This window comes from Triturus cristatus, chromosome 9 (assembly GCF_964204655.1).
Source record: "Triturus cristatus chromosome 9, aTriCri1.1, whole genome shotgun sequence".
In the NCBI taxonomy this organism is placed as follows: Eukaryota; Metazoa; Chordata; class Amphibia; order Caudata; family Salamandridae; genus Triturus; species Triturus cristatus.
The window spans coordinates 82,927,673-82,955,360 of NC_140592.1; the positions used below are offsets into that span (position 1 = coordinate 82,927,673).

Sequence of the window (27,688 nt, forward strand, 5' to 3'; positions counted from 1 at the left end):
GCTCCACTGTGGAATAAAGGGACCATCTCCTGAATGTCGAGAATCCTTTGAGGAGGAGGGAATGCTCGACACACAGTAGTGTCCAGTACTGCCCCTATGAACAGGTTGCGTTGAGAGGGCACCAGGTGAGATTTGGGCACATTGATCGAAAAACCCAAGTCGAACAACAGCTGAGCTGTCACCTGCAGATGACGCTGCACCATCTCCGGGGACTCTGCCTTCAGAAGCCAGTCGTCCAGGTAGGGAAAAACCGGAATCCCCGACCTCCTGAGATGAGCAGCCACCACTGCCATCACCTTTGTGAAGACTCGAGGTGCAGTAGTAAGACCAAACGGGAGGACCGCAAACTGATAATGTTGCGACCCAACCGTAAAACGGAGATACTTCCTGTGCGACTTCAGGATTGGGACATGGAAGTACGCATCCTGCAAGTCGAGCGACACCATCCAGTCTCCTTGCTGCAACGCTTGAAGAACCTGCGCAAGGGTCAGCATCTTGAACTTCTCCTGTTTCAGGTAAAAATTCAAGATTCTGAGGTCCAGAATCGGACGCAATCTGCCATCCTTCTTGGGGATCAGGAAATACCGGGAGTAGCATGCCTGACCTCTTTCCTGCTCCGGAACCACCTCTATCGCGCCCTTCTGAAACAAGGCTAGAACTTCTTTCTGCAGGAGAAGCAGGTGGTCCTCCGAGCAATAACCTTGGCAAGGAGGGTAAGAGGGAGGAAACTCCCGAAAGGGAAGGGCGTACCTAGTCTCTACGAGGTTCAAAACCCAAAGGTCGGTTGTAACAGATTTCCAACCCTGTAGAAAGTAGGACACCCGACCCCCCACAGGCCTTACATGATCCGGGATGGGGGATCTAGGGCTGCTTCCCTGAAGCCTCATTTGGAGCAGAGGAGGAGGAGGAAGAAGAGGGGTTGCGACCAGAACCTCTCCGACCCCTTTGCTTCCCTCTATAGGAACGATAGAGGGGATTCTGCTGCTGTTGTTGCTGCTGCTGTTGTGGCTGTCGGAAGGAGCGAAAGGAAGATCTTCCGAATCCCCTAGCCTTACGGAAAGTTGAACTCTTAGCAGGAGCCTGCAGACCCAAGGACTTCGCCGTCAACCTACTGTCCTTGAAACGTTGAAGGGCAGAATCTGCCTTCTCCCCAAACAACTTTTGTCCGTCAAAGGGCAGATCTACCAGCGTGGCCTGGACATCTGCAGAAAAACCTGAGGAACGGAGCCAAGCCTGTCTCCTTGCGGCAATGGACGACCCCATAATCCTCGCCACAGAGTCCGCCGTATCCAGCCCAGACTGGATCACCTGCCTGGCAGCTGCCTGAGTGTCCGCCACAACCTCCATGAAGGACGACTTATCCCCCTCAGGTAACTTAGGGGCCAAAGTTTTTATAGAGTCCATCAGGGCATGAACATAACGCCCCAGCAAGCATGTGGCATTTGATGACTTCAACGCCATACTTCCTGAGGAGAATGTCTTTTTGGCCGCCTGATCAACTTTCTTTGACTCCCTATCAGCAGGAGATTGGGGGAAAGCACCCGAAGCATGTTTAGAACATGAAGCCTGCACCACTAGGCTCTCCGGAGAAGGATGCGTGGATAAATAATCCGGGTCTCCTGGCGCAACCCTGTACCTCCTTGCCACCTGTCTGCAAACTGCCGGAGCTGATAGAGGCTTCTTCCACACCTCCAACACTGGTTCCAAGAGAGCCTCATTGAAAGGTAACAAAGGCTCCGAAGCCGACGTCGGAGAGTGCAACACCTCTGTAAGCAGGTTGGACTTGTATTCCACAGAGGGCAGCTGCAGATCTAACAACTCCGCGGCCTTCTTGATCACAACGTGGTAGGGCGCCAATTCCTGTGGTGGAGAAGACCTTGCAGAAGCATGCTCCCACTCCGGGGTGGTATCCAAACCACTTGCTACCTCTATACCTCCAAACTCATCCGAAGAAGAGTCGACTTCACCTTCTTCCACCTCAGCCCGATATCTTTCCTCCTCCAAAACCCTTTGGGCCTCCCGCCTCGATCGGATCCGGGGAGCCGGCGTCGTCGACGTCGTACACGGCGTCGGTGGAGCCAAAGGCACCGGCGTCGGAGGCGCCACAGGGGGAGTCGGCGGCGCCGGATGCGGCGTCGATGGAGTCGGCCTCGGCGTCAGAGAAGGCTCCGAAGATTGACGATCCATCCGAGGTCGAGCCGGATTCCCAACCGGCGCCGGAAACTGCCAAGAAGGCGCCATCGGCATAAAAGGCAGAAAAGGAGCCTGAGCGTATTGCTGCGGCACTCCCAGAGAAAACGCCATCGGACCCACGGGACCTGCTGGTGCTCCGGATGGGAAGGATGCTCTCTGAAATATGCCATACATGGCATTCAGAAATCCCGAAGGATCCGTACCTGGAGCCGGGAATTGGGGATAAGGAACTGCCCCTGTATCCTCCTGTGGAGTCACCGGCGTCGGCTCCTCAGAATCCTCCACCGGAGCCGCGGAGTCACCAGGCACCGGAACAGACTCTTCCTGCTCCTGCTCATCCAAATGCACATCAGATTCCACCCGACCCGGAGTCGAAGCCTTGGACGGCACCGGTGACGGCGTCGGGGAACGAGCTGGAGTCCGCTTCGGCGAGGGAGACTTCGAAGACTTATCAGGAGAAGGCGAAGGAGGCAAGACCTTGCTCTGACGTCGACGAGGCGAAGCCGACCTCGACCTCTTAGACTTCGAGGACCGACGCCGAGAAGAATGCTTCCTCTTCTTGTGGTGCTTCTTCGACTTCGACGACCTCGAAGTCGAAGACTCTCGCCTGGACTTCTCCTTTTTTCTCCCTCTCTTCTCCTCACCGATCTTCTTCATGAAGAGTTTGGTCTTCCTCTCCTTCAGCGCTTTAGGATTCATGCTCCTACAGCACCCGCACTCATCCACGTCATGATCAGAGGAGAGACACCATAAACAGTTCTGATGCGGATCCGTCATGGACATCAGGCCTCCGCACTCCCTACAGGGCTTAAAGCCCGACTTCCTCGTCGAAGACATACCGATTTTAACAAAAATACACCACTAGATTACAAAGTATCTAGAGAGCACTGGGAAAAAACCGTTGCGCGTCGACGGCGCGGAAAAAAGGGAACTGACGTCATCACGCCGACGTGGGCTTCTTATGGCTCCGATGACGTCGTACGGAGTCGCGTGCGGAGCCGATGTATTGTGACGTCGCCCACGTCGACGTGGAATGGTGGGGAAGAAAAGTTCAGTGGAATGCTGGCGCAGGGGATATTCACAAGGTGAGGAATCCACTGGCAGATGTATCCATCAGAAATCCCACTGCACAGAGCCATTCAAAGAAGCTAATATTTAGAAAAAATAGGGGGTAGATATGCTCGACCTTGAAAATGGAGTGGCACACCATAGGAATTAAATATGAATTAACCTCCTTAGTTTGGAAAGATTTTCAAGCACCTAAGCTAGCCAGTCCTTGAAGGTCCTACCTGGGAACACAACAACTTTTTTTTCAGTGACATGGCAGAATGCCCATCATGGTAATCCAAATTCCATGTCATCCGTCCTGTCTGGATCAACATGGCTTTGGCCTCCTTTCTGGGGTTGTGCCTGAGGACCCAACTGTCCTCTCTGTTGGTACTGTTCAAAGGTTAAAGCAGCAGGGAGGTGCTCCTTTGGTGGCAGGGCCATAGTGTGGTTTTTCTTTTGCCCAGGAGGACCATGGCCCATGTGCATTTTTAATAATAACAATGTAACTACTCCTCCTTCTGGGTGACAAATTATTGGACTGGGGAAGTTTCCCTGCATTTAGATTTCATTTCCCATCCATCAAAACACATAAGCTGACACTTCAGTGACAACTCAATCCGTCTCAAATTAAAAAGCAAATTAAAAACAATATTCCAATATACTGAGGAAATTCTAAATGCAGAAAGTCACTTTTCCATACACATTCATAAAAGTAGAACTACAAAAGCAGTAGTACAAGGAAGGCTGCTCTATCTGCATTGCCCCATTCATAAACAAATGTGGCTGCTACTACTGGAGAGTTGCCCTTTCTATTGAAACATATTAGTATATATCAAATCCATATACAGGGTTCCACACTCAGCAAAAGTTCAGAAAGGGGGTGCAGCCAGGCAAAGAAAGCTGTGGTAAGAAAAAATTGCAGATGGATCACCTACAAACATGACCGAGCTGTAGAGTCCCAAAAAATCTTACTGAAGAGGTTCTTGATAAATTCCACCTCAGTATGAGACAGTTTTGCCAGATCCTGTGAGAACCGTACACATGCCTGCATTTAAGGAGGAATGAATGCCATGGCATAGGTTATATATCAAGATTCTATTCCCGGAGGGCCACAAGAGGAGCATATGGAAGGGATATGTTCCTCGCTCCAGTTTGGTGAGCTTGTCTTGGAGGTGATACACATTGGGCATAATTGCTCTCCTCCGCCGAAAGAAGCCAGTATCAGTGTCCTGCCATTAAGCACAATAAAATGTTCTGCTCATCCTTCAAGGACTCTCTTGACAAATCCAAGGCTGGGGGAAACTGGCGCAGCTCAAAGATAACAACCACTCGAGGGGTTGACCTACTGCAATTACAAAGTTGTCAGAAATAAACAAAAAAATAAGTGTTCCCCTAGATAACTCAGGAATTGGGAATTATGGTCTTCATTTAAGTTGACTGGGGGTGAACGTTTTGATTTGTTCTGCATTCCATCCATCAATTGTGTGTCTTTTCCTTTCTCGCCCTAAGTGCGCCAGTTATGCCCAGACGTGGGTCCTGGGCTCACTGTGCCACTGAAATCAAGCTATCTTGGCTGAAGAGGGGTGAAACCCCGAAACCGGTCCTAGGATGCTTGTTTCCGGTCCAGGGAGGACCTGGCTTAGCAGTTCGGGCTGGACTGTTCCCATGAGGCACAGGGTCAAGACTGATTTGCATATGGTCAGGTCTAAACTGGGGTGGCATGGTGAGCAAAAGAATGATGGATTTAACCCAGATCTCTTGACTGGGGGTGAATGTTTTGATTTGTTCTGCATTCCGTCCATCAATTGTGTCTCTTTTGCTTCATTTATGTTTAAAGAGGTCATCCCTTTTAAAGTCCATACCTCTTGAGAAAGCATCTACAAGAACAGGAGGAGGAAGCAAGTATATAACATAGGCCATAATTCTCTTTACCGAGGTATTGAAGACAGATAAACCTCTGTACAGGGAGAGAATGAAATGCAGAATACCTCAAGGCCAGAAGGAGTCTTCATTGCTCCATGCTCTCCTTCAAACACATACAGTGCCAATGCATGAGCATTTTATTTAGACTTGTGATTTTCATCGTCATTAGGCCTTATGAATCCAGCTACGTTGTTGTCCATACACAGTGATGTTACCCACTTGGTATGTGATATTGGCCAAATCTCAGGGGGCACCTCAGAGGAAGTCAACAACTGTATATTAAAGATTAATGTTCTGATGTGAAACTTGGTTCTATGTCATTCTGACACTTCAGGGACAGGCTGATAGTAGGCTTTACAGGCGTCTCAGAACTAAGTCCGGAGTTAAGACATGTATGCAGATGAGATCAAGCCAAAAAATAGGCAATGAAGGAAGCTCTGAAGTGTTAGGATGCATGGGCATTTTGGTTAAGAGCCTGGGCTTTAGCCTTAACAGCACCAAATGGATGCAGGTAAAATGCTACTTGACCAGGCACCTTGCTGGGTCACAGATCCTCTCCAGACCAGACCAGACCAAGCGATGGCCTCTAGGAAAAACAAGTTATTGGGAGGCTGGCTTGTACTTATAAGATTTATTTAACTGCTAGACCCTTGTATAAAAGTCCCTCATCTCCAAATAAGTGGGGGACTGATGGTATATCAACAATAAAGGGTCGCACTCAAAATGCTTACAGAACAAATCGTGAAATACTTTACTTGTTCATCGGGTGAGAGGACCCCGAACACCAGACATGAGGGCTGGGAGGAATGTGCTGCTTGCAAGGGCTTATTTTAAAAACATTGAGGGGTGTGACACGTGATAGGGATGAAAAAAAAGCTTGAAATCAGGAAGCTATTTCCAATCTATAAGGATAATAGTCCTGCAACGTGTAGTGCACACCACAAACCTTACCAAGAGGAATCACTGAAGAGAGTCGAATGGATAGTTCCATTGGCAGGGCATGGGTGCACAGGTTTTCTGCTTGATAAACCAAAGATCTGCAGTTCTTTCCCATAACCAATGTCTAAAAGAGCCACATGAAAGGGGAGTGATGATGCCCAGGTAACATGCCCATATACATTTGGGGAAGAGGATAAAAAAAAACGCAGCCATACATCACGCCTGAAATCTCGCTACAAAAATGTTATAGTACAAGTACCTCTTAAGCAATCAGGATGTAAAATCTTTAACTACAGATATATGAGAAATTAAACATTTCATCTTTTGTAGGTATGGACTGTTGATACTGTCCATATTTTGTGCTAACAAATCCTCAGCCTTGCTCAATACCATGGTCCAGGCCATGCCAAGAGAATGACTTTTGAAAAAAGCAATCTTTCTTTCTTAAGTAATTTTTATTAGTACAGACAATATCATAAGACAACCACTAGTACAATCGGGAGTAAAATAGCACTCTTTAATGCTACCTACTTGCTTTGTTTCTAAGTCAAAATACTGAATTATAACCATTTGGTATGTTGATATATGGTCAACATACAGAAAAACAAATAACAACTAAATTGGGCAAACAATAGCAGTTCACTCAGTTTGTGCATAAAGAAGAAAACAGGCAGAGCAGGGAATTTTTAAGCATGCATAGTGGGTACCCGAGGCTCAGTCCCAATGTCCTAAGCTTTATATAGTTGCGATAGAGAACTGATCTATAGCCATCAAATCTGCCCAGTCCAGCACTCATGAACACCTGTCCAAGCTTCCCAAGCTATCCCTCAAACTCATACTGCCCTATCTGAGAAGGCGTCTTTTGGATACTCCGCTTTACCATACTAAGGGCTCCAGTTCAGTGGCACATTGAGTTTTTTAACAACCACATGTATCTGTTCAAGAAGGATATTCAGAGACATCATAGCAAGACGAATCTGCATTCATTACACTGTAGAATGATTTGTATTCGATTTTAGGAACAGTGTGGTTATGCAGAATAGACCTCAATTCCCACCAGATAAAAAACAGTTTGTTAAAAATATAAAAGCGCAAAGACACAAAGATCCACCGACCTCAAAGCTGAGTTTGGCTGTGAAGGGATCATCTTCCAAACTGTCCGTGCTGTCATCCAGCCTCAACGTCTGGGCATCTTGGTGTAGTTGTAAAGGATATTAACTGCACTGCGTACAATGTTTGAGAACAAACTGGACAAGAGACGTTTTTCCACACAAGGCACAAATGGGCACAGACTAAAACATATCAGACATCATCTCCAGACCATCAGGCAATGAAGCGCGGCAAACCATAGAAAACCATGGAACTGAACAGCATAATGTACTGCCCAATAGTTAACATTAAAAATGTCGGTTCATTTGAACCATTCATTGTTGATTGACCATCCAAGCATCTTTTCATACCTTCTTTCACCTCCAAAATGAGTATAGCTACAAAGTAAATATAAATGAAAGACTTCTCAAGGTCCATCAAATTCTATGTACTTTAAAACTTTACAACATCTAGACAGCACCCTCGTGGATCTCCAAGTGAGGGAAACCATGTGTGGATTTCCAAAGAGATGCAGGCATGCTGTGGATGTCCAAGGGAAAGGGGAAGGCGTCCACATCCTGAAGAAAACAAAATAATTGTCTTTATCCCACTAAATATGATGCTTATAAACGTAATCAGCCAGTATTACATATTTTAGCCAACTGTTTGAGTAATCTGCAACATTGCCCTCCTGCACAGCACATGGAGAGAACTTCCTCATGAGCTGCAAGCTTACCTAGATAGAACAGGCGCTTCAGCCTTGCCAAGCAGCACTGAATACCAGAGCTGCAACCCTGCTAAGTTAATAAATAAAGATGACCTGTTCACAGTATAAAGCGGAACGTGTCTGTACACATGGTGCGCAGACAGTGTAATTGCAGCAGCGACCAAGACACCAGGCAGCCATCTTGCATACTCTGCTAGAAGCAGAATGTCAGAACTGGCTAGGCAGAATCAAGGGACAGCAGCACTGAGAGGGAAACCAAAGGATCCCGAGATAAACAGGACAACAAAGCTCTCAACATATGAACATTAGAAAATGCACAGTACCAACTACTGAACCTGCATCATCTAACAAATGTAAAGCTCTTTGTTATGTTGCTCTGAGGATTTGTATATTGTGCTTCTCACCCGAGGGGTATCCAGGCACTGGAGTAGATGAAGTATCCAGGCACAGGAGTAGATGAATAGGCCAATTGGGCTCCTAGTTTAATAGCCAGGTCTTCAGTTTTTTGTGTGAAACGACAGTAGGGATCAGAAGGTCCAGACGTGGTGGTGGAAGGCCGTTCAAGGATTTGGCGGCGATGTAGGAGAAGGAGCGTACTATTGATTTCCTCCTGTGGATGCAGGGTGTTTGCGCCAGGTGCAGTACAAATGCCTGTTCGGTTGGTGGAAGTTGAGCCGGTGGTTGAGATAGGCAGTTCCAACGTTCTGGAGGGCTTAGCAAGCATGGACGAGCAGTTTGATTTGGCATCGCTTCTGGATTGGCAGCCAGTGTAGCTCTCTGAGGTGTGGCGTGATGTGTGCAATGATGTTGAGGATGAGTCTGGCGATGGCGAACTGGATGGTCTGGAGTCTTTGTATGAGTTGATTCGCAATGCCGGCGTAGAGTGCGTTGCCGTAGTCTAGTCTGCTGGCGATGAAGGCCTGGGCGACCGTGCATCTGCTGTCAGGGGGGTCATTGGAATATTTTGCAGAGCATACCTGGGATGAAGAAGCAGGAGGAGGTAACGCCGTTCACTCGTTTGGCCATCATGAGTCTGTCGTCCAATATGATGCAGAGGTTTTTGGCATGGTCAGTGCGAGTGGGAGTGGGTGCCAGGTCCGTTGGCCACCAGGAGGAGTCCCATGGAGAGCTCTTGTTCCAGAAGTTCAGGACTTCTGTTTTATCTGTGTTGAGTTTTAGGCTGTTCCATTTCATACAGTTTGCTACATTTGACATGCAGGTGATGAAGTTCATCCTGGTGGGTCGTTGCCTTTCAGGGAAAGGATGAGCTGGGTGTCGTCTGCATAGGAGACAATGTTGAATCTGTGGGATCTTATGACATGAGGGAGTGGTGCATTGTAGACGTTGAAGAGGGTAGGGCTCAGCGGTGATCCTTGAGATACTCAGCCAATGAGATTCTTGGGTTCAGAAGTGTAGGATGGCAGCCTGACTCACTGGGTCCTGTCAGAAAGAAAAGAGGCCAGCCATATCAGGGCTACTCTGGAGTTGTGGAGTCTTCTGATGAGGGTGCTGTAGGAGACGGTGTTGAAGGCTGCAGGGAGGTCGAGTAGTATGAGTGGTATGGTTTCCTCTTTGTCCATGATGGTCCGGATGTCCTCAGTTGCTATGATGAGAGCGGATTCCGTGCTGTGGTTGCTGTGGAATCTAGATCACGAAAAGTGCAGTAGATGGTGTTCAAGATGGTTAGAGAGATGTTGGTTGATGGCTTTCTCCATGACTTTGCATGCGAAGGACAGGAGTTAAATGGTTCTGGAGCTGCTGAGTTCTTTTGGTCTGCCGTGTTTATTTTCAGGAGAGGTGCGATTGTCACATGTTTCTAGTTGTCCGGGAAGGTTCCACTTTGGATGGAGGTGTTGATGATGTTGGTTCGGTGGGAGCTGATCAGAGTTCCTCCTAGATTGTAGATATTGTGGAGACAAGGGCTGATGAAGGCCCTAGAGTGCACATGAGTTCAGCTGGTGTCTTCTAGGGTGAGGGATTTCCAGTTTGTGATCTGGTGGTCAAATTTGGTAGTGGTGGGCCGCTGGCTGGTGAGTTCTTGTGCCTTCCGTTTGGGGTCGAAGTTGCTGTAGATCCAGAGAAATTTGTTGTGAAAGAAATCAGAGATTGTCGCAGCGGTCTGGCGAAGAGGCGATGAAGTTGATGACGGCTAGTGGATTGAAGAACTCTTTGACGATGTTGAAGAGCTCTTTGCAGTTGGAGTTGTTTTCCACTCTGAGAGCAGGGGCTGTTTTTCTTGACTCGTCGAGTTGGGTGTGGTATTTTCTGAGAGCAGACTAGTAAGTGTTTCTTGCGGTCCTTCTGTCTGGTTCTCAATTTTCTCTCCAGCTGTTTGCAGTGGCGTTTGGAGTTTTTAAGGTCTTTGGTGTACCAGCTGGCTCGTGTGTTGGTCCAGTCTGTTTCCATAATCTTGTTCAAGCTATATCTGATGTTGTTAGTAGCCTTGGCTGTGGGGGGTTGAAGTGCATTGATGAAGAAGTGGACGATGGAGTGGTCGGTCCGAGTGAGCCGAGTGAGATGGCTGAACTTGACCTTGTTGCTAGCTGTCAAGATGGGGTCGAGGGTGTGTCCTGTGTTGTGGGTAGGGCGATCTGGGCGAGTCCCTGGATCTCAAGGCTTTCGAGTTTGGCAGTGGAGTTGGGATCTTTTCAGTCGTTGAGATGTAAGTTGAGGTCGCCGAGTAAGATGAAGTTGTACGAGCTAATGACGACAGGCGCGATTAAGTCAGTGAGGAGATTGCTGAAGGTGACGCTTGGTCCGGGGAGTCGGTAAGCTAGGGTGCCTTTGATGGTGGTGTGGAAGTGCATATGTTCCATATTCTCGTCAGTAGAGGTCGTGCGGGTGATGGAGTCCTTGTGGAAGATGGTGAGTCTTCCGCCTGACTTGTTTGGTCTGTCCTAGAGGGAGATCTTTTTGCTGTAGGAACGGTTGTGGCGATGGTGGGTTCTGATAGGGTGTTTAGCCAGGTTTTTGTCAGGAAGAGATAATGTCTCACATCTCAGTGGCATGTTAGCTGAAAGATCTGGTGTTGAGGAGCGTGCATGCCAGACGGAAAGAGACATGTGTGGTGCGAGGGGTGGGACTGTTGGTACAGGTGAAATGGCAGTGAGTACATGGGAAAGGTCCTACCATGAAACTAGGTGAGGCGCAGAAGCAGCTGGTGTGGCAACGTCCGGTGTTAAGTGCATGCAGTAAGGAGGCTGTGTAGCAGCAGCTTTCGGATGGACCTGGGTCCCTGGCGCCGGGCACAGTTCAGGCATGGATGGGCGCAGACGTGCTTGCCTTTGGCATGCCAGCGGCGTGCCCGCTGTGCAGTCACAATGCAGCACCATTAAGTGGATCTTGGAAGGGGGCAGGAGCACAGATGGTGGGGCTAGGAAAGGGCGGGGTACAGAAGGTGGGAAAAGGCATGCAAGAGCGATACAGGAATGGAGCGGGGAGGCGGGAAAGCTCTGGAGGGGTTGGGGAGAGGTGTAAAAGCACGGAAGGAACCAGAGGAGAATGGATGTGAAGGAAAAGCAGGCACAAGGAAAACGGGCAAAAGAGTGGAGAGTGGGAAATGGGCACAAAGATAGCGAGTGGAGAAAGGGCACCAAGAGGCACAAAGAGAGAGAAACTGGAGAGTGGAAAACGGGCACAAGGACAAGAGAAAGAGTGAAAAGGACAAAGAGAAGGACACAAGAGTGAAGGGCAAGAGGAAAGAGCAGAGCGCAAGAGAGAAGAAAGAGCACAAGAACAGGACGGGTTCTCGAGGCAGGGAGGTGGTTGGGATTGAAGAAAGAATGAAGTATGACAGGTTTGTTCAGGAGAAAATCCAAGGATACCTTGGGCATGAACTTAAGGTTGGTGTGCAGGGTGACTTTGCCCTTCATGAAATAATTGTATTGTTCCTTTTATATGAAGCCTTGGAGCTCTTCAACCCTCCTTGCTGAAGTGACAGGCAGGAGAAGTGCAATCTTCTAAAAGAGGTAATTGAGATATGCCCTATGGATAGGCTCAAAGGGCACCAGCATGTTCTGCTGACTAAGCACTTTCTCTTGACTCCAAAGATACCAGATGGTACCTATCTGCCTTGAACTCTTTGATGAGCCTCTGTTCTTTTGCATTGCACTGTGGCCAGAGGATGCTGCTGGAAGAATACTTGAGAGTTTCTTAGGCTAAGTGAAGTAAGTAAGACAGCATTTGGATTGGCTGCATCAAAATGTGATGTATTCCTTTATGCTTCCACCATGCACAGGAACATTTCCACTTTATGTGGCAAGTCTTTGTCATGCTTGCAATGGCAACCGAGTAATTACCAGTGGCTGAGATTAATTCAAGCATTCCATTAATCACTTTTTTGTACACTTTAGTATGTGGGATGGGTATGTCCACATATGAGTCCCATGCACACTGTCACTAGAACCAAGCAGTATCTGGTGGATGAGTCCTAACTAGGGCAAAACCGGTCCTGGGTTGCTTGTGGTTCGGTTCAGGGAGTACCTGGCTTGGCAGTTCAGGCAGGGCTGCTCCCACTGGAGCAGGCTCAAGACTGATTTGCATATGGCTGGGTACAAACTAAGGTGGCATGGAGAGCAAAATAGCGATGAACTAGGATGCAGCCCAGAGTAATTACCATTGGCTGAGATTGATTCAAGCGTTCTATCACTTTTTGTGTACTTCAGTGCCTCTTGTCATTGACATCCGCCTCCAACTCCGAATCCATGATCTGCACTAGTAACTGCACAGAGATCTACAGTGGTAAATGCATAGAAGCTTGCAAAATTTCCATAGATGGTGGAAAAGCTAAGTCTGCTGTTGTTCATAGACAGGATAGATGCTGAGACCGTACTCTTGTAGACCATCTTTTCTTCGATGGGGTGATGTTGATGAGCTCGCCATCAACTGGGTCGTCATTGACAAGGTTCACGGTACGGTAGGGTCATCTTCAACCGGATCGATGACTGTGCCATCGTTGATGAGATCTTCTTTGCAACTGATGGGAGGCTCTTTGGCGATATAGCCAAGGTCTTCACCAGCGAAGCAGCGGTGATGGAGCGGCCATCAACGATGGCTGTTACTTCGTCTTCACGCGGTTATTATTCTGCCGTTCAATTCTATTTTCATGCCTTGAAAAAGTCTTAGAATAAGACTAAACACGTTTCGGCAGGCAAATCGTATGCTGGGAAACTTTTTTACTCTTCTATGACATCAATAAAGACTGCTGAACAGCAAGAGGACTGACTGACTCTTCTGGATTACTGTCTTGAATGATATTGTTGAAATATTTCTGTCTGTGAGAAAGGGTTATATATACCCAGAGGATCTTAATAATTATTAACAGTGTGCTGTATATGCCTTAGTTTTTTTGTTAAATTTGGTTGCACACTCAGGTGTGTCGACAACACCTTTTGGTAGTTGGTGTTTTGGGCGACTCGAGCACCCGTGTATAGATATTTGTAATAAAAGAAAGAACAAAATTCTTTATACACTATATGTCTTATGATTATGAGACGACTGTTTGCTTAGTGAAGGTGCAGACATTTCCCTTTACATGGAACATTGCTACCTGTCCTGTTTGTATTTTCTGGGAGATTACTGCACTGGGCAGTGCTTAGCAGCGGATGCCTTGTACATGCATAGCATTAACTTGAATGTCGTTTCACTGTCCCGTCGACCTGCCTTGGATTTAGTTATATGTGAGGGTAGTGCGGGGTCTTCATTAATGATCACTAACATGGCGGACCATTGGATGGGTTTTTGTTTTTAGGGTTAGATAGCATGTGCCCCTATTCTCAATTTTTTATATTTAGGTATAGGGTGTGGGTAACGAGTCTTATGATTCTATTTTTAATTTTAATGTTAATATACTAACAGTGGGATTTTAATTGTGCACTCTGTTTTAAATTCATTGTTATCATATTAACTATGCTGTTTTTACTGTGTACGTTTATGGTTTTCCTTGTGGAATCCAAATAAAGAATATTGACTGACATTGTACATTTGTTAATAACCAGCTGAGAAACTACTACCTAGGATCAGGGAGAATCATTGACAAAGGTTCAGAATGGAGATTGGCCATCACTGCCCGGGACAGACAGTATCACAAAGAATACCTTTAGAAGGCATGATTGCTCAGGAGTCTATATGGCTCAACTGTCTGGCTAAATGATTACAGAACCACATCTTGGCCACCCTTCCTGAGAATAGGTCTTGAAAACCAACGTGGTGGTCCAAGTCCAGCTCATAGTGGGCAATTGTACAATTCACTTAAGGTACTACTGTAGGAATAGACATCCATTCATGGTGGATCTCAGATTATAAAGACTAGAAAAATATGGATGATTGAGTTTTAAATAATCTTTCTATGTCAAGCAGATCTAGTATTCCCGGACTAGAAATGCGAGAAAGCCCCCAGTGCTGTGCGGGTCTGAGTTTCAAGAGTCATCAGTAAGGTGCTTATCAGAAGCACTAAATTGACCTTAAATTCAAGAAAGTCCACAATTTTCTGTATGAACGATAAAACAATGATTACATACAAGTGCAGTGCTTCAACATTATTACCTTTGAAAGATTCACCCTTTCTTTGGCAGCCACGTAATGGGTATGCACGCATACATGTACTAATCCACAGCATACAGAAAAGGCAGCCAAGTAGCACAATTATCTCACCCCAAATGTATCCTTCACCCCTAATATGAAGAGGCCACCGGAGAGGAGAATATGTCTTTGCCAGTCAGTGCTGAATTATATACTTTTATAGAGTTTGCAGTCACACAACAGGTAGTCCACCATACAGTTGGCTGATGGTAAAGAAAATAAGTCTTTTCTAACAAGACAAAAATGAAGACGAGCACATCTGTGGAAAAATATCCTGCAAGGCAAAATTACTCCCCATTGAGGATACCATTGGTCAATGATTCTTGCCACTTGCCATGACCCTGTTCAGGTTTTGGAGCTTCGAGGTTTATCAGGGAAACTGCTTCTTCGTCCGAGATCCCCTCTTCTAAATAGAACTCCACCAGAGGTAAGACTTCTAAAAACACAAGGAGAGAAAGAGTCAGAGATAGGGGCGCGCGTGTGTGTAAAAAAAAAAAAAAAACAGGGTAAGCTGTCCCGGTTTTATTTTAGTTCAATAACAGTTACCACCTATGGTATAACAATGATGTTTACCTTAGTGCACAGTTGAGTAGGATTTTAACATGACGAGTAAACTGTGTAGCCGTTCTAGTCCACAAAGACCTTTCTAAAGACAAGGAATGCAACTTCTCTCACTTCCCCCATAACATGCCCTGGAGAGATCGAGCATGAAAGATGTACTTCAAAATGAGCTCAAAATGAATACAATGTAGAACAAGCATTGGCAAAGCCAATCGGTTCGGAATTGGTGGCCAGCCTTTTGGTTTTGCCAATGCTCGTTTTATTTTACCACGTATCGTTCTACAACACTGTAATGGGAGCAGCCAGGTACTTGTCAGTATTAAAACAAAAAAATAAAAATTTGGAAAAAAGCTAAAATACTTTTGGGTTCTCAAAACGCACACACTGCCATAGTAGTCCCCAACATTGAAGGGAAGTACTTTGTGTAGGGTACGGTCCTGGTGAATGAGCAGAATGCTTTCACCCACAGTGAAGGTCGCCGACAGCTGAAGTGGAATAACCCACTGCCCTATGTTGTACGCTGTAATGGGCAGAAGAAAATTGTGAATGATACAACAGACCAATAGATGGGGAGGACAAAGCATCTATAAGTATGCTAAACATTAGTTTTACTGAATCAAAAGGTCTTGGTTGAAGCCGGATGTCAAAAGAAATATATGTGCATATAAGCTCTGTTACACATAACTGATATCTAATATTAATGTTAGGGCGATAGCATTGTCAATGCATAACCTATGTTAGTGCTTCATATACATGTAATATTAGTTCATTGCATGCAACAGTGAAAATATAGGTAGAGCCACTGAAATTATGCGATTTAGAGACTGCTGTACTTTCTGCATAATTATCGATCTGCTGCATTTGCTGCATAATCCGTCATCTTCTGCATAATCCGTCATCTGCTGTATAATCTGAATATTTTACCACCCCCAACCCTCCCAAAAAAAAAATCTTGTTTCTACCTCAAATGGTTCAACATTTACTATAAATGCAGAAACACATGTTGCTGCAGAGTGAAAGGCCCTTCACAAAGATACACTGGTCACTTTTCTGTTGCTTATTGCTATCTACGGTTCCTAACCCGATAATAATGAGGTGAAACCTATAGGAAGATAGGGTTAAAAAGTGTAAAATGGCATAATAATAAAGTAATTCCATCACAAAAATGGGCTGCGTTACGTCACATCATTAAAATGTTCTTGGTGCAAAAGTCAACCCTGCCATATAATTTGATCCTACCCGTCACATAATTCTAGCGGCACTGATTATAGGTATATTTTATCACTATGGAAGATACATTTTCCTCTACTCTAAATTAAAAACAAACCAGTCCATAATCCAGTTTTGGACGTGCTTGGACTGGCTACCACAAGGGAGTCAATACAATACAAACGGGCAGTTTTGTGGTCCATTTATCAGCTGTGGTGACAAGCTTAGTCAATCTTTGGAGTTTTCCTTCTGCATGAACTGATTTGGAGGCCCTGCGCTCCAGTGATAACACATCCTTGATTTTTTTATTCATGACCTATTATAGTTCTATTAGACCATGTTGGTGATCATTTCTTTCCTTCTTATGCTCCCTCTCTCTGTGCTTCACCTAGGCTTCCAGCAGTGAATATTTAATCTCTTCAGTGTCAGGCCGGTGACAGAGCCAGTAATGGGAAATGGCTAACAATTTACAAGGGTCGATCTTCCTTTCAGCACCCACCCACCCACCCACTGATCGCCCGTAGACTTAATCCATCAATCAGACATTTTCTTTTTAAAGTTCACTGCGACTTTAGTTTATATCGTCCTTAGAAAAAAAGTTTATCATTATGAAAACTGTCTCTTGTATTAAAATAATTACCAATTCTCACACCTTTCTTGTATTAAAATAATTAGCAACACCTAATACCTCTCTAGTATTAAAATAATTACCAATGCACCACGCCATTTTTATATTAAAATTATTAGCAATACCGAATACCTCTCTAGTATTAAAATAATAAGCAATGCCCTATATCTCTCTTGTATTAGAATAATTAGCAGTACCCCATACCTCTCTTGTATTAAAATAATTAGTAATACCCTATACCTCTTGTGTATTGAAAGAATTAGCAATGCCCTCTACTGCTAGCAATGTCCTATACCTCTTGTGTATTGAAATAATTAACAATGCCCTATACCACTCTTGTATTAAAATAATTAGTAATACCCTTTACCTCTCTCTTCCATTAAAATAATTGGCAATGTCCTATACCTCTCTTGTTTTAAAATAATTACCACGCCTTATACCTCCCTTGTATTAAAATAATTAGCAATACCCTATACCTCTAGTGTATTGAAATAATCAGCAATGCTGTATACCTCTCGGGTATTAAAATAATTAGCAATGCCCTATACCTCTTGTGTATTGCAATAATTAGCAATGCCCTATACCTCTCGGGAATTAAAATAATTAGCAATGCCCTATACTTCTCTTGTATTAAAATAATTAGCAAAGCCCTATACCTCTTTTGTATTAAAATAATTAACAATGCCCGATACCTCTTGTGTATTGAAATAATTAGCAATACCCTATACCTCTCGGGTATTAAAATAATTAGCAATGCCCTATACCTCTTGTGTATTGAAATAATTTGCACTGCCCTATACCTCGCTTGTATTAAAATAATAATAATTAGTAGTGCACTATACCTCTCTTATATTAAAATAATTAGAAGTGCTCTATACCTCTTGAGTACTGAAATAATTAGCAATGCCCTATACCTCTCGGGTATTAAAATAATTAGCAATGCCCTATACCTCTTGTGTATTGAAATCATTTGCACTGCCCTATACCTCGCTTGTATTAAAATAATAATAATTAGCAGTGTACTGTACCTCTCTTATATTAAAATAATTAGCAGTGCCCTATACCTCTTGTGTATTGAAATAATTAGCAATGCCCTATAACTCTCAGGTATTAAAATAATTAGCAATGCCCAATACCTCTCTTGTATTAAAATAATTGCTAATGCCCAATACCTCTCTTGAATTAAAATACTTAGCTATGCCTCATACCTCTCAAGTATTAAAATATTTAGCAATGCTTAGTACCTCTGTGGTATTAAAATAATTACCAATACCTAACACCTCTACTGTATTAAATTAATTAGCAATGCCTAATACCTCTATTGCATTAAAATAATTAGCAATGCGGTTTGCTCTGGGAAGCAAGGAACAATTAGACTCCAGGGAAGGCAGACATCTAAGCCTGGGGGAGTTTCCAAATAAGCCGAGAGGTTGACTACTTTGAGGCCATGCGGTGCAGGTTCAAATGTTCTACTGGCCTGGACCCTGAATCACATTGGATACGTATTAACCATGTGGATAGAAAGAAGAAGGGGGCATAGAAAAAATAAAGTCAATGGGGATGAAAGATGTATGTTTTGTTCAAAGAGGTGCAAACTTAAAACTAACCAACAAGACTGACTATCTCCAGGCAACCACACTGGCCACTTGCACATCTTGCGCTGTCCCTGCCAGATGGGAGGTGCATATACTGCACCTATTCAGCAGGAATAAGAAACTCAGGGCTACCACCCGTTTTCTCGATCTGGGCCTAGTAGTAGCAAAACGCTTGTTCACCAAGCAATGGAAATCCCCTCTGGCACCTCACACATTAGCCTAGCACCAGTCCCTACTTAACTGGGCTAAGGCGGAGGGAATGGCTCTGCGCAGAGAGGACCTACTTTGTATCCATAAGTTCCCCCTAGCTTCTCAATGGGATACTATGGTGTCGAAGTTACAGGACATAGTTACTAACACTGGGGAACATAGAGACGGTATCCAGGCCTGACACCCAGCACTCAGCCTCCATGGGTACAGAGATTTATTGCCCCGCTTCATAATGTCGCTGTCATTGGGCCCGATAGGGCTGGTCCACTCTGTTATACCACATACAGCAGCAGGTCTCAGGCGACTCCCTTGCCCCTCCTTTGATTACGTTGTCCTCATTTTGTTTTACCCTATGTCCACAGTTTGGCCTTGGATATACCATGTCTGAAATGCCTAAAGACTGGTCAATGGCAAGACTCTCGGGCATTGATATGCCCTCTATACAGACACTGTCACAAGTTTTCTCTCAGTATCCTGTTGAATAACTCATTTGTTTATATCGTACTGTACCGGATATCGCAGCACTTGAAAGTAACTATACATGGTATCTATGCATTGTTCATGTTGTATGATTAAAATGAAAAAATTTAAATAAAAAAGATTTAAACAAAAAAAAAGACTGACTATCTCCTGAAACATCTAAGCAAAGAGAGTACTGGAGGTGTTACAGACAAAAATACATCTGTGACTACACTGGAGAATAAGACGTAGCAATGGTTAAGTTTTACTCACACCTAGAAGAGAAGACCAAAAGTCGGGACATCTTACGCTGAATTTAAGAGGAGATACAGTCTAATAAACAATAAATTAACAACTTAAAAAAGAGAGCAGAGCTTGGTTACCAGACAATAATATGTACAAAATCAGATAAGGTGAAATCCAGATCAAAGGGGTGAGAAAAGTGAGGAGCTTGTAGCTTTCAATGGCAGTGGATCTCTAACCCTGCACTCCTGGACACTAGAGAAGACCCTCATTTGAACAGTGTTTCCATAGAATAGAGAGTCCCGACATTCAACCCAAAGATGGCAGAAGCTGCCATCATGATTCATACAGTGACTGATGCAAAAGACGGGGAGAGGATTTTACAGGTGGCTGTGTAAAGGGGTACTGACATTTAAGGACCATAGACAACAGTTGTTTTCAGACACATCTCCAGAGCCTATGAAAAAGAGGTCACTGAATGTGGTAAAAATATTGCACATGGAGTGAAAGGTGGATCTACAGATTCCAGTGGAGTAGAGTGTCTTGGGGAGGAAGGAACTATCTTTCGGGACCCATAAAGGGTTCAAGCGTTGCTGGAGTCTATGGCAAAGGTATGCTGGGGTGTCTTCTAAAATAGGAGATCCAGCTAATTGCACTTCACGCATCCCTGATTTTTATGAATTCTGTTCAGCTCAAGTCTAGTCACAGTACAAAGAATAGCAATTACACAAGTGATAATCAGGGCAGAAGTAGGTAGGACAGCCCCGTACATGCCGAGTGATGGCATTGTGGTGCCAGGTGTACTGCATTTGGAGAGGGCGTTAGAGGTTGTGCTTGCCCTGTTCTTTGTGTGATTGTGCGTTTGAGCCCTATAGTCTTCTGGAGTGGTGGTAAAATATCCCACTTAAGCCGAATTTCCATTACTTTTCTTAAGAATCTCAAAAACATGATAAAGACAGAGCAAGATAGAACTGTATAATTGTAAAATCCATCTTTTTGATTATTTATAATGCATAGGCAATGCCAGAAAATCTTGCTACTGGGTACACTATTATTTCTTAGTTATGTTAACTATAAATTATAGAAATATGCATGGAGAAAATCCTCCTGCACATCCTGGATATGGCATCAGATATTTGGTGAAAGCAGATTCCTTGATTATTGATATGGTGAACATATTTCTATCTGTATTATTAAGACTATCCAGTAAAAGTTTTCTGCCACAGATATGGGACAAACACAAGTAAGCTTCTTTAAGAAATGGGATCATATTTTGGAGAACAAGAACAGAGAGTTCAGATGCAGCATAATGTATTTTTCTCAGTCATTGTTTTACTCTAACTGTAGAATTGCATGGTTGCAGAGTCCACTGTAAGGTTAAAAAGGAGTGGTGTTACAGTGTAGCCTATCAGTGTAGAGCGGGGATGAGAAATGGTTGTTAATGAACCTCTAGCTGAGCATAAGCATGAGGTGGTACACAGGGATGAGAGAATAAGAGGCTGCCGTACAAGTAAATAGCAACCGTTTTCTTAGGAGTGGTCTACCTCTTAGGAATCATGTGAATGGAGTAGCCAAGGTTTTAAGGCTATGCAAAATTCGAGGTGGTTGTCAATTATTCTTAATCGAGTTCTAAGGTTTGTCAGTCTAGATTGCAAAATAGTTTCCTCTGGTAAGAGACTGTAAGAAGGAATGTATTATCAAGATTTGTTCTAGTTTAGAATGTGGCGAGTGACCCAGTTTGGCAGTAGGTGTGCCGTTTATCTTGAAAGACAAGTGGTCTAGTAACATGGCTGTAAATACAGCGATCAATATATTTTTCAGAACACAAGGCTCGAGTTTCAAGGTGTGCTATAAAGCATTTGGGAAGAAAGCCCTAGTTTCATGCCCACACAGACCTAGGACTACAGGTAAAACATGCTTCTAATAATGTAATCACATGGTCTTGTGCTATAACCAGAAATCTTTCATGGCATGATCTTAGCCAGGATGTAGTTTCACAAAACAGTTCATACGTGTGACTAAGTGAAGAGGAATATATTACACTATAAACCTCTGAAAATGTAGTCAGATAACAAGCTTATTAAAAAGAGGTCACCTTTTCCCTGAAGGTATTCAGTGCTTCTCTTTTACAGCTCAAATGTTTGAAAGCAACATAAACCTTATTAACAATAAAATATGGGATCGATATATCATGAAAGGTGTGAATAACTGAGGATAATGTCATGTGATGATACAGTGCCTACTTAACAGGTTGTCGTAGCAGCATGAGGGGCAACAACAGATACTACTGCCCAGAAATTTTGGGCTTGCACCCTACTCTGGTTAAAGTTGTGTGTAACTTCGGGATTTACAATGATTTTGATTTGTTACTAGACTCAGGTCTCTTGAGTGGCAAACTCCTTCTTTTAGTACATAAAACTTCTGAAGAAAACTCTTCATTATATTGCCGCAGGCCATCATATTACTATGAAAATGGCTCTCATAAGACCTGCTTAGACTAAGGAACTTTATTAACCTAGGCCTTTCAGACAAACTCCTCCATCATCTACAGCTTGTTTAGAATATCACTGCCTGACTTCTAACGGGGGTCAAGGAGATGGGATCACTCCCATCCTGGATCACTTCACTGGCTATCTATAGGGAATAGGGTAGAGTTTAAAATCTTGGTAACTGTGCATCTAATTACTCACTCGGCATCCCATGCACTTATGACAGCAAACTTCATCTACATAACACCTCCCCCCGCACAACGACCCCCAAGGATCTTTATGCTTCTCTGAAACATTTATGTTGGGTATTCCCAGATATAAATTGGTGTCATTTAACCACACAGTAGCTTTCAAATCACTAAGTATAACACACAAGGCAATAAACAAAGCAGGGTGAAGTTCCTACAAGCAAATCCACCAGATGTCAGACAATCCGCCCACTAAGATCATCTGCTGATCGGCTAATGCCTATTCCCGGACCTTCACTTGGACAAAGGTTTTCAGTGCAGCGCCTAAATTATGGAAAGGTAATCCTAAGCACACATGCACTACCCAGGATCATCTGCCATTTAGAAAAATGTTTAAATCATGTCTCTTCTCTAACCCACAACTTTAAAACCAGAGCGGAAGCACTTGTTGATACCCAAATTGCATCACATCCAAGCACAATCCCTAACAGGACTTGCTAATCATGTACTCTGATGGTCAAACTCACACAATGACCTTTGTAAAATACAACACAAACCAGAAATGGACGCCATAACTCAGGAAAAACACCATGATGAGCCTGTCACTGAACCTATGACTACTGACACAACAAAATAATTCAGTGTTGAAGTAAGAATACTCAGAATAATGAACACAAAATAACACAACAACAACAGGTAAGCTTACGGTCTTCTTAATCTCCTAACCAACCCTTGTTTCCTTGAATCGACTCAATAGTATATAGTATATATTCACTAGTATGTAAAACATGATCCGAGCAATCCTAGAACATGCAACAGTTAATTTGCTTCCATGTGGCCAGCAAAAGACACAAAGACAGGCAATCCACAAACACGCACATCATCGATATCTCTAATGCATATGTAGCACAGAAACCAGGTCTTGAACGCATAGGACACAGTAAGAAACACAGTACAAAACTCAGCACAAGGTAATGATTGAGAAAATACTTCATAGGTAGACAAGTCTAATGCTTGGGTGAGAATCAGAGGCATCAGTGGCATACACTTCAAAGGAATTGGGCCCGCAAACAGCTTGTGGCATGTGATGCAAGTTGGAGCATAATGAGCGGACAGAGAATGTGAGTATCAGCCACTGGGGGATAGATGATCTGTGGGAACAGATCTGTGGCAGGCTAGATGTGAATACTGTAGGATGGGGATGGTCTATCTAACTACCCAAGATAACACGGAAAGGGGAACAGTTAAATGGTGATAGGTGTTATGTTTTTTATTCTTAAATAAAAGACAAATGAACACAGAATAAATTCAGGTGTTACAACAAACAAGAAATGATCAAATAACAGAACAAGAAAACACCTAAAAAAAAAATTATACAATCAATAGGAAACGCACACTGTTGATAATTAATAGAAAAGAGACAGACCATCTGAAAATGTACGAGGGTTGTACTTTGAATAGATCAGCCCCAAATATATATTACTGCATGGACGGCAGACCCGAGCAAAAATGTAAGTAGTTTAAATCAGAGTCTCGCAGTTACAGTAGGGACATTCTGGTGTTTGCACCACTAGCAAATTGACGCCAAATATTTTCACCTATTTGCATGTTTTCCAATTTAAAATTCATGTAGAACCTTCTTATATAAGGCTCTAACATAGCCTTAAAAGAAAACTGAACTTTGCCTGGTTTTACTAAATGACAACGCTATAGTTTATTTTCGAAGCAGTGGTCCATATCATAATAAAACCTTTTTCTCCTACCAATCTTTTTTGCCATAATTTCATAATGTTCATATTGATTCACAATCTCAGGCTTATTTATTCCCAAAGCCTCCACAGAAATAATTAATAGCTTGGTGAAGGAAAACTTCACAGTACGATCATTTGACTTTTCCAATACCAAACAACCTGTTTTATAAGAGAGGAAGAAGCTTTAGATAAGTGATAGAAACAGTGTGCCACTTAGGAAAAAGCACTATATCTCACTTAGTTTAAACCAAGCTTCAAGCTCCAATCTGCAAGCTCTTGATCGGAGTACAACGGTGTGCACCAAGATATGCCTTCCAGAATTGAGATTCAACCAGATCTATTTTTTGATGGTATATGAAGGAGAGCTTTGAACAGCAATTTTGGCAATAACTGGAATTTTAGTGATGCAGACTCTTAATGAAGATGACAAGCCTCTTTTACCCAAAGCTTTGAAATTTGGAGTAGGCCATATCCAACACAGCTAGCTTTTGATAACTGCATCCTCAACTGTGCTGCCCATGACAGACTATTTGACACTACGGAACCCAAATAGGAATAGGTACTTGTAATTTCGAGAGGACACTGCAAATTACAATGTTTTTTTCTTTTTTATAAACTAGTGGAGCTTGAATAAATAGCAAGAGCATTTAACCTGTGCTGTAATCCTACCGGCATAAGATTGATTAATACTAAGCCATTCCTCAAATTTATGCGGATGATTCTACTGTCCCTTGGTTGGTTGGAAAAGGATTACAAAGTTTACACATTTGCTTTGGAAAATTTGCAATGTGCAACACAAATAAGGGAGAAAAGGCAAAAACACAACCATGTTTTGGGTCATTAGCTACAGAGATTCTGGACATTAGTTCAGAACGGATTCCAATCATGAAGCATAGTCAACTGTCTGAGTGCAAATTTATCATTGCCTTCACATTTTTGATGTTTTGCTATAACTTAGGATGATCCACATCTTCACACATGAAATCAACAAATGCAAACTATAATGGCATGTGTCGAACATGCAAATACTTTCAGTCAAGAGTTGCATATACAAGATATTATCAAGTTTCGGGCATGAAGCTCAAACCTGAACTTGCTCATTAGGTAGAAGATGATTTTGACTGATCATATCTGTAGATGGTCAATATATACAAATGTGGCACCCTACATATTAAGAAGAGTATGCCTTCAAACTAAACAATTATTCAAAAACTGTTTCCATTATGTGGGTTAAGCTGCATTTTCCAGGATCATGCCTAGATACGTACAAACATCACTTTTCTATATCTAAGCACAGGATAATGCTAATGAGATGATTACAAGTTATTTTCACTCATTTAAAAAAGAATCTAATTCATTGCCAAGGCTAAAGCTCCCTCAGGTTGAGGATGGTGGCAGCCATCTTGTTTCAGGGCTTCTAGAAATGGGTGCAATAAATCAAGAAAAGCTCCTATTGTGGAGATGGTGGGAGCCATCTCTTTTTGGGGCATCCAGAAAGGGGTGCAGTAAATCAAGAGAAGAAGTCGTGAAAAAGAGGTCAGATACTACCTTAAAATCTAAACCATTCTGCCTTAAAAATGTTTTACCCATATCTCGTGCTGCCCTCGTCCAGTTTTAACCATTTTTCTGTCTTTTTGCAGATTCATTGTCCCTTATTCTAAATTAGTTTAGGAAGTGCATTGCTGGCAGTGCTCTTAAATGTAATGCTGCCCAGTAGAAACAAACATAATATGCACTTCTTATGGGGAATTGTATGCGCTTGTGCCACTTCGATCAGGGCTGATCACAAATTCTCTTAGAACGTTGTTGTGACCTAACCAGGGTGTGTTTCTTAGGTTGGTAAAAGTACCCATTCCCAAATTAATAACCAACTTTATGACATGCTCACAGCAGCAATTCCAACTAGGAAAAAAAGATCCAAAACATTGAATAAAACATTTTAGAACCAACACCACACATACATACAACACAGCACAGACATACCACACAGCAGGGTATCACCAGGTTCGCAACATTGCAAACCCTTAGGAAACAGCGCACACAGTTTCCAAATGAACACCTTTGACAGAACACCACACATACATTAAGCACATCTATGCCAAATACTTGTCTACCATAGTATTCACTCTTTCCCTTGAAAAGCCACAGCACTGCTTCACAACAGTACATATTAATTATGGCACATTAAACCTAACTCCTAAAACCCATTGAACACATTGCACACATAGACCTGTGAAAAGCTGCAATACACCCATCAACCTTTCTATCTACCTACAGTTACATCACTTATGTTCTATATGCTGAACAATCTTCATACCAAATAACCCAGGTAATACCCAACTCATATGGAAACACCTCTAGACACACACATTGAAATCTGCAGCTCTCCGACAGGTCAGCAATTAAGAGATGCATGTTGGGAACATTCTAAGAACCACATATAGTAAACTGACAATGATAAGTAAATCAAGTCATACGCTGTTAGTACTATAAGGCCATACTACTGGTAAAATGAGTGGAATACAAATTGTTTTAGCATATCATGTATATATTTTGCACACCCATATTCTTGTCAGCACTATAAGTAATAAAAACACAAGAAGGCTCCCTAATTGCTCAAAGTGTCCATTGGCAGGACAGCCTCATGTGCTGTGAATTTTCCAGGCTAAGAATAGTTCACCTGGAAGACGTTATCAGCTAAGGCACGCCTGGAAGGCTACATTTATAAAGAACGGAAATCAAAAGAAAAATTGGAAGTAGTTTCTTATTTCCTCTAAATGCTTTTAGTAAACTCTTCCTGAAACGCATGAAGAAACCTTGGTGTCTCAATGTTACACCCTATGTCCTATAGTGTTACTGTTAAGCCTGTAATGAGCTTATGAAAATGCAGCTAATCTGGCTTCAGTAACACCCTGAATTGAGCCTTTACTGTGTCATGTCGGATACTGCATAGCAAACCAGCCAATCAAAGAACTTAGGAAACTATGCCAAGAGACCCAAGGCTAAAGGTGAGGGTTGGAAGTTCAGTGAAAGCAACAAGTAAAGTCTATACCAGCATATCCTTAAAGGTGGCTAAAAATGCACTACTTCTGAAAATATATTCAGAAGAATCAGAATTAGAAATGCTGCCACAAAAATGGCAGAACTCACAGTATTCAGACATCCTTTCTATACAAACTACAACACAGTGTACCAGTTATTAAAAATTATAGCTGTAGGGGTCTTCAATGCAGATCTGGGCAGTAAGATCAATTTAATATTTTTAGGGTAACCACTGACTATGTAAATACGTTTTGTTTGCATTAACTGCATTTGAATGCATCTTTAAAGGATAGTCTGACAATCTGCCATAGCTACGGGGCACAGTCTTGCGTGTAACAGGATGGAAGAGTGAAGCAGTTTATTCTTAGTTCCGACCTGGTTCCGGGCAGACAGGAGTCTGCTTTTCCATATATACACATATATATACACATACATATACGCACATATACACACACGCACACAAAGTTTAATTTGGACCTCGTGTTTGTGTATTTTTAAGCAAAGGATCAGTCCAGTGCCACACACACACAAAGATGTATAAATAAAAATACACATTCACATAGACAGCTACAGAGTCAGATTTCAACATTTGCTAATCCTGTGCTTAAAAACTTCGTCCCTTTCTAGCTCGGCGTGGATGGCACTGGACTGATCCTTTGCTTAAAAATTCTGCTAGAAAAACAGACATCTGAGGTGAGCAGATTCGGAGTGGCGGTCGTGTTGCGGGGTGCTCCATTTAAAGGAGCTGCTCTCAACCTATACCTGGGAACTACCCATGCTTCCCTGCTCTTTAGATTTTAAGATACAGATATA

The 27,688-nt window shown here is 43.2% G+C and overlaps 1 protein-coding gene across 1 annotated transcript in view; it reads right to left on the reverse strand.

Annotated features, from left to right (window-relative positions):
* Window positions 1-27,688, reverse strand: part of IFT122 (intraflagellar transport 122) — a 453,095-nt gene that overhangs the window by 41,307 nt on the left and 384,100 nt on the right. Inside the window, exons 26-27 of the mRNA XM_085624471.1 lie at window positions 14,808-14,936; window positions 7,221-7,297 (exon numbers count right to left, since the gene is read on the reverse strand). Coding sequence (XP_085480597.1) covers window positions 7,221-7,297; window positions 14,808-14,936 — 206 coding nt within the window. The remainder of the gene's footprint in view (window positions 1-7,220; window positions 7,298-14,807; window positions 14,937-27,688) is intronic.